General features: G+C 38.2%; 1 protein-coding gene across 1 annotated transcript; it reads left to right on the top strand.

Moving 5' to 3' along the window:
- Positions 1-1,057: 1,057 nt before the first annotated feature.
- Positions 1,058-7,393, top strand: LOC144640329 (uncharacterized). The gene is made up of 5 exons (XM_078499501.1): positions 1,058-1,195; positions 1,560-1,673; positions 3,717-3,800; positions 5,774-5,874; positions 6,616-7,393. The coding sequence occupies exons 1-4, from the start codon at positions 1,127-1,129 to the stop codon at positions 5,864-5,866; spliced, it is 360 nt and encodes a 119-aa protein (XP_078355627.1). The 5' UTR covers positions 1,058-1,126; the 3' UTR covers positions 5,867-5,874; positions 6,616-7,393.
- Positions 7,394-8,351: the final 958 nt, after the last annotated feature.

Here is an 8,351-nt window from a genome sequence, read left to right as displayed (position 1 = left end):
AAATATGTCAATCTTTGAATTTAAAACAGTGATCAACATCAAATTTCTCCTTGGGATATCAATACATTGTCAACCAGGTAGGTTATGAAAATAAAGAAAATGATCAAAAATGAAATATTTTTTTTTATTCAAGTGCCAAGTACATTCAAAGTATTACTGTTAATTTAAAGTTAAAAAACAATGTACCTCAAAAATGAGTATTTTACAATGAAATTAAGCTTAAAGCTGCAATGAATTATACAATACAGCTACAAGATTGATATAATGAAGTTATTTCCGTATAAACAGTGAGACAGAAACTAAATAACTGCACGTTAAAGTAATTATCAAACAGCAATGTTTTTAAAAAAGTTATGAACGAAGAGGTTAAAGTAGAACTAATACTTCACTCAACTTGAGCACGTTTGCCATGCTTGGGGAGAAAAATGTTATTTTGTATCACGAAATAGTTGCGTTGTTTGTTTTTAGTTGCGCTGAATGTTTTGCCAAGTTTAGTCACGTGGTGACAGTCAGGTCATTCTGGGTCTCCCGAGATATTTCCGCTTAGCAAATTTTTGTTAGAAAGATTTATGCTTACAGACTAAGGCAAGTTATGTGATTTCTAGCAATCGTACTTCGGTGGCGCGATTTGTTATTTATATATGTAGCAGTTTGCACGCGCAAATTACAAATACTAAAATTAGTACATAGCTGCCTATGTGTATCACAAAAATACCAGAGTCGAACCAAAACAACATCACACAAGTCTCCAAATAACTTTTAAAACCGGAAAACCCTGGGATACCCCGTGTAGGATGGGCTTATTTTATAAGAAGTCCATAAACCAGTTTATGTCACCAATTTTTCACATTTCACTCTAAAATAAGACAAGATATTTCCTGATTATTCGTATCTCAGATAATATTTTTCTATGGTATCGTTTCGATCTAAATCTCGACTTTTTAATGACATTGAACAAAAATAAAATGACATCTTTTCTTCTCTTGTTTTCCCGCGCACTAGTCACGTGACCAAAGGCGGGCCTTGCATATATATAGACGAGGTACTTAAAGTGCTCACAATAATTTGACGCGCGGATTTGACCACGAGTGTTTTCTGAAGTGCAAACTATATTCAACCAGCAGAAATGAGCATCTTAGTTACAGCGATAAGGTCAGGCAATTTAGAAGTCGTGAAGGAGAAATTTGCACGACCGGTAAGATTCATTTTTAATTACTTTGATCTTTGAATAACAGTTTAGAAGCTCAAAGTTATGTCTAGGTTAAAATCGAGCTTTTATCGGGTTAGCAACAAAATGCTATATGTCTGCTACGTCTTTGAGTAAGCTTATACGTTTGTGTCCGGCGTACGCTTTACTTAAAATGGATTTTACTAAATTTATAGGGGCTCAAACGACAAATAGTTGTATGTAGAACCTTAACATGCGACTAATAGTCGACCTAGTGCGATAGATTGTTATATATAGGCGTCGTTATCAAATCCCTAATTACCCAGCTATGAGAATGCGAAATATTTCAAACAAATCCTTGATACGGTTTTAAACTTCTTGCCTCGCTCAGGGAAGCCAGGTCAACACCCCTATTCAGAATGGACGAAGTCCTCTTCACATTGCCGTTCAAGCACAGAAGCTGGACATGATGAAATATCTTGTAGCTAAGGGAGCCGACGTCAACGTGAGTTATTTATTTGAGTTCATTTACGAGCTCGAGGCTTCAAAGATACTGAGTTAAAACAATAGCAACCACTTCAGACGTTGTCCTCTACGACACGTTTTTTCGCTTAACTAGCTGATAAATGAACTGATTCAATCTTGATAGCTAAATAGGTGCCATGCTGAGAAGATATATAGAGATACACTGAAGCTAAACAAAACTTCGATGGAAAGGGAAATATATGATTGCTTTCCTGCAAGGTTCGACAACTCAGTGGTTTGACAGTCCAACGCCTGTTTGACAAAATTTGCATTTTATTCTCGGATCACGCAAGACCTTTCGACCTTTGAATGGAAGCCTTCCCTTTGATAGATTTATTTTACTGTCACAGTCAATTCTCTATTCAGTTTCAATAAACTACTATCTGACCAATTTATCTACAAGCAGTAGAAAAACAAGAAAATTAATTTAGTTTGTATCTGTGATTGGTTAAGTAATAGTCAACACGAAATCCTTGTTTATCATGCACGATAACTAATTGAGCGTCGCTGATCACTCAAATGACGTCATACCAAATTGAAATACCTCGACTTATTTACTGATGCATTTAAACCAGGTGTATACCATCTAGTAGTAAATGATGGATAAATTCCTTGTTGCATTCCTGTGATTGTCTTGAACCTTACCTTTCTAAATCTGTTAACTCTAGTATTACCAACGCATTCCTACGTTGCACCCGATTCCTAATTTGGCGTTTAGTTTTTTGCTTCTGTGGACAACGTCACGCATAATGCGAGCTTTTCATTGACGTAGTAATTACAGTATCAAGCCTTCTAATTCCAAGCACAAAACATTTTTTTAAACTGTTTGCCATAGATTTCTTCTATTCTAAAGTTTTGATAATTTGGTGGAAAATCATGACAATTTCGTTTATTTACTATCGGAATGCATTTTCTTCTTAGTATGGTTTTCGTACTGTAACGACTGACTGGGAAGTATAAAATTGTTGATATGTCCCTCCTAGAGTAAGACACTTGAGAAATATAATGTGGTTCTAACTTTTAAGTGTGTTGTTGAAAAAGTTATTCAATTCAAAAGAAGCTACACGAGATATTCAGCAGTACTTTCAAGTGCTACTGTTCATTACGAACATGGCTCTATCTTTTTTGCGTCTGTAAATAAAACCCTAGCGTCTCGCCATTCAAATAAAAAGCTATTGAGTAGTACTTTCATGTGGTGCTGTTTATTATGCTGTACGATGTGGTTCTATGTCATTTCTGAGTGAAAGATTTTGATGAATACTTAAATGTGTGTTGCTTGTTTTTCAGCTGCCACTTAGCTGAAATTTGTGAAATGTCTGCTTGGCCTAACTTACAAATCTATATCAGTATTTCATGTGTTGGTGAAGCCTAATCAAAGAATAAGAGAGATAAAAGATTACCCTCACTTCTACCGCTTTATCAATGCTACAAGTTTACTACGTTTTTGTTTGAAAGTATTCGCGACTAACCTCCGTTTTCTATGTCTTCGCTTATCACCAACATCACCTGTTTGCCCCTCCCTGATCCCTGTCCATTTTTATCCTCCTTCCCAACTCTTATATTTCCACGCACCCCGCCTATCCCCCTCCCCAATAGCACTATCTCCTTCACCCTCGCTCCTAAACCCTGTTTACTATCACGTTATTCAAACGAACTCTCTCTTATCAAAAGTGCAAGAAGGTAAGGTAAAGGTACTGTCCGCGGTCGAGACTAGTGGCCCATCAGGCCGGAGCTTATTTCGGTGTAGCATGAAGCGACTAGGGGTATTTCTACTCCCCTCTGGATGGGATGCTAGTCCACCGCAGGGTTACCCCAGCATTGAATACGCTGGTACCCATTTATACACCTGGAAGTGAAGAGAGGCACTGTGAGGGTTAACTGTCTTGCCCAAGGGCACAACGCAATGACGGGCGGCCAGGGCATCAAACTGGACCGCTCTATACGGAGTCCAGCGCACTAACCATTAGGCCACTGCGCCTCCGTAGTAAACTTTTGATTCCTGATTCCTGTTCTTCTTTTGCAGCTTTCTGACGAGGACGATTGTTCTCCGCTGTACTACGCAGTCTTGAACGAGAATCCGAACCTTGTCGAGTACTTATTACAAATGGTGAGTTTTAAATTACTGTTAAATTGCGGACAAGACATCAAACGCAGGATTTGGTTAGGAACTTGCAAAACGCTTTTCTATTAACCACCATAACCGCCCGGGGGGGGGGGGATACTCCCATAAATTTCGGATAGGGGTGTGCCGCCAAGGGTCTTAAACCCTGACCCTATTTAAGGATAAAGAAAGCGAAAATTGATACCCTTTTTAAGGCCCAAAACCGAAAAAATGACACCCTATTCAAGGGGAGGTGAAGCGTTCCGTGACGACCCAAATAACGGCTAACCGCGAACGGCAAGACACAAATCTTTATAAAATCGTTTTTCTAATACCTGAACAGAAAATTCAGTTATAAGATATCTTCTTTTCGTTTAGCTGGGCGTTTATTTTAGCTAATAGAATTTGGGTACCCTATCTAAGGATCACACCGGGAACACATTGCCAAAAGGAGCAAAAATGATACCCTATGTAAGGACCGAGAACCTCAAAAACCATACCCTATCGGGCGGCACATAACTATATAGGCCACATATGGGAGTACCCCCCCCCCCCGGGCATAACCGTGGGCTTATATATATGTTTGTTACATCTGCTAGCTTGCGAATGGGTTTGTCTGTTTATGATATCTGTTTGCTTGTGGATTCTTGTGTAATCATTGATTATCAGTTACAAACCGATTCAAATGAAATCAATCGGAAAAATTTTCGTCTTAACAGCCATAGAGGAAGTGCAGTTAAGACTTGCGGGTGTTTTGTTTTTTAACTTCTCGTGCCTCGCAGGACACTTGAGACCATTCAAAAACAACTTCCTCCCCACTCGATCTTTTGCAGCTGTTGTTGTACCCGCCCACGAATTCCAACCCATTTCTACCGCTCCCTCTCCACGCTTCTCCTCCAGGTCAATCGCGGGCGGCCTCTTCCTCTTTTCCCTTCAGGTGCCCAGTTTAGTGCAATTCTGGCGATGTTATTGCCACCTCTTCGTAGGACGTGGCCAATCCATCTCCGTCGTGGTAACGACGAGATATAATTAAAACCGGCCGACCTTTTTCCTGCATGTTTTAATCCTGGAACAAATACAGCATTTTTCGCAACGGTTTAGCAAGAAAAGTTATCAGTGGCCAATTCCCTCAGTTTGTTTCTGCTTAGGACTTTTCGGCTTAGGACTCTTGATAGATTCAATTTCTCGAAACCCGATAAAAGTTACCCACTCCTAAATTTAAGTCTGTTTAACATTGTCCAAAGTTACTTTTTTAAATTTGGACAACGTTAAACTGACTTAAATTTAGGAATGGGTAACTTTTAGGGTTTCGAGCAACCGGTTTGCTGAATACATCAAGAGAGGCACTGTAGAAGTAAAGGATTTTATACAAAAACAATTCACAAGGACAACAGCCCGCTTCAAGCGCTGGGCCAGTAGATGCCTAGCTTATCATGCAGAAGCAACAAGGAAGACGTGTGTAATAAAAGTCTTTTATCTACGTAAAACTGTGGTTTTGAAGCGTCGACTACACGAGCAATTTTATGTGGCAACTCAGTTGTATGTGAAAACTTTTATTTGCTAGGATAGACGAGGAAAATAAGCCAATTTTTATGTGACAAATATATTTGCTGAGAAGGTGATGTGTTAGCTTTGATTAGATGAATTAAAGTTGTCACAAAAAAATTGCTCGTGTAGACGACTCGTCGCATAAAATGTGGCAAATATTGCGACAGCATTGGTTGTCTCCAATCTCCCAATGGGCAATGGGCACGCCTTGTTTCTGCGTATCTCTGCTATCTAGCGCACTAAACTTTGAACTCTTGACAAATAATTGCTGTGCCATATCATCTATACGATCAAATATATTTGTCACATAAAAAAATTGCTCGTGTAAACCGACCTTAAACTTAACTCCAAGTCTGACACGAAGGCCACTTGAACACAGGCGATTGAATTTGAAAAAGGTTGCCGTATCTTTCTGCTTTTGGATTTTGCAGGGCGCAGATCCTGACGGCGAGGATCCGGAGGGAAATAAGCTTATGAACACTGTTAACGACGAGAGGATAAAAAGCATGCTGAAGAATGCTTAAAAGTTAAGGTAAGACGAACCGGTTTAAAACAGCTAGAACTATTTCAGGAACTTTTATTTATCAGCTTATATTAGCTTATAAATAAAGTTCACTTACCTTTCATCTATTGTGTGATCTTTTGTGTTTTTATGGGGTTTTGAGGCCGTGAATTCCTCGATAGTAGTCACCAAAACCCCATAAAAACACAAAAGATCACACAATAGATGAAAGGTAAGTGAACTTTATTAATCTGGCTTACAGTAGATCAAGGTTTGGGATGAAAAGATGCGAAATTCAGTATTTTATGGAGCATTTCTCACGATCAGTTGACTCAAGCGGAGGTCAATCGTTACAAATTACAGTGAATGTATGGGATCAAATAGCGCATACCGTGACGCTTACGTCGCGCGGCCTCAAACACAGAGACTTGTCTGCCTGTGCCCTTTTTGACGGAAAAGGTAACCCTTTCGTTTATCTTGGAAAGAAAATGGTATCCCTTTTACATACTTACAGAAGGGGCACTGTATTTTTTTTTCTCTTGAATGATCCCTTAAAATACCGAAATAAATCGACCGTTTTTTGGGTCTGCTCGAAACATTTGAAAGTTCTTTTTAAATACCTAAGTAATAGTTATCCCTACTCTTTTGTATACTTCAATTAACTTGCTAAACCCCTTACCACTTTTGGGCTTCCGTGTATAGTCCACTTTAGGGTGATCTGTAACTGCTAATTAAATTAACCTTTCCTTCAAATTGTGCTTTCCTTTACAGTGAAAGACGCAGCCAAACTTGGTATAGCCAACAAACCTAGAGTGCAAAGTGTGAAGAAACTGCAGTATGGTGGAGGAAAATTAGTTTCATATATATCGTTCAGTAAAAAGCTTTATAAGCAAGGGGTTAGACGTTAAACTGCGTTCGGTTAATTTGAGAACTTTGAACAAAAACTAAAATAACATGAAACATTTATATAGTAACAGAAAGGATTATCCAAGTTTTGTAGATCAGGGAACATACAAATTGACACTAAAAGTTTGACTTATTGAACTGATAAAAACTCATCTTATGATTTTTACAATCTCGTTCATCTGTGCTTTACGTAAAGTGATTTTTTCTATCGTTGAAAAGCTATTTCTCCACGTTTTCAATCCTTTCAGTGTTTGCAAAGTAGAATCAAATCAAGGGAAATACTGGTGGGGCCATCCCTCTTTGTTCATTAGAAAGTGTTAGTTAAAAGTGGAAATATTACTTAATTGAGGTATATAAAATAGTCTCTCTAGAGGAGTCAAGGAAAAAATAGGAAAAATCAAATTAAAATAATTGGTGTTATATGAATACAGCTGATCAAAAGTTTGTACGTAATTATTAAAAGTAAACGTTATAATAATTTTCTTGAAATATACTCGTAAAATAAGGTCTTGTTCTTCCTCCATATACGTCCTCTAAGAGTGATGTTTGTAGCCAATAGCATTGGAAGTCCAATCTCTAAGCTTGCAAGGAATGAAAATATAAATAAAGGAAAGAGGAGTTGCACCACTGTGTAAGAAGCTAAGTTGTTGTGGAATAGTCTGTCATTGATTTTGTCTGTGAGCACATTTAACCCTCGGACGTACAAGCAAACTCATACCCCCATCATCGTACAAGGGGGGGTGGATGGAACCCCCTCCCCGGAGTTTTCGTTATATTAAGGCGTAGCGAAATTATTTTGCTCTGACAAGAAAGCCCTTAGCTTACTCTACAAGATGACATAATTTTAATTGGCTGTGACGTCATATGACGTCACAGCCATCTTGGATCCGCCATCTTGGATTTCAACATTTTCTTAGAAAGTCACAAAATAACGGAAATTGATGCCAAATCAAGCTAGAATGCTTATGGAATGTAAAAATAAACAAATCTTGCACTTCTGTTTTAAAAAACTGGAAAAAATCAAGAAAAATGTTAAAAATGACGATTTTTGGCAAGACCTGCATGTATTTATGACGTTGCCATGGCAACGTCATATACCATGGGCACATGGTTGACATATCAACATTTCCGCAAAGGATGAATGAACAGCTACCGAAAGTTTCAGCATTGTAGGGTAAACGTTTTTTTCAAAATTTGGAAAAACCCTTACGGGGGGGGGGGGTGGATGCCACCCCCCCCCTTGTACGTCCGAGGGTTAATTATAAAAGTTTGAAATACATGGAGAAAATCTGTTGCATGTATAACATTTCTTTTGACTGTATCGTAGAAGTCTATACTGAAGAACTGAAGAATGTTTATTACTAAAGAGATTACCCTTTTCTCATGATCTCTCAGGGTGAGAATTTTGGACAAAAAGCAAATTGTGCAGATTCCCTCAAGAAATGTTATAGAAAATGTTTGTAAAGCAGTAGGAAGAATTTGGATCCTGACGAAAAATTGTAACTTTGGAAAGAGCTTGTTACAACCTTAATCAATCATTGCCAGCTCATATTATTTTGATTATGTTAAATCAAAGAAAATTGATTTCGATGGAGAGATAA

Source organism: Oculina patagonica, unplaced genomic scaffold, assembly GCF_052425735.1.
Source record: "Oculina patagonica isolate OP01 unplaced genomic scaffold, crgOcupat unplaced257, whole genome shotgun sequence".
NCBI classification, from domain to species: Eukaryota; Metazoa; Cnidaria; class Anthozoa; order Scleractinia; family Oculinidae; genus Oculina; species Oculina patagonica.
This window is presented reverse-complemented; position numbering and strand designations above follow the sequence as displayed.

Coding starts and splice junctions, on each gene's coding strand:
- LOC144640329 (XM_078499501.1), top strand. CDS start 1,127: ATGAGCATCTTAGTTACAGCGATAAGGTCAGGCAATTTAGAAGTCGTG. Junction 1,674..3,716: donor CTAAGGGAGCCGACGTCAAC/GTGAGTTATTTA, acceptor CTTCTTTTGCAG/CTTTCTGACGAGGACGATTG. Junction 3,801..5,773: donor TCGAGTACTTATTACAAATG/GTGAGTTTTAAA, acceptor TGGATTTTGCAG/GGCGCAGATCCTGACGGCGA.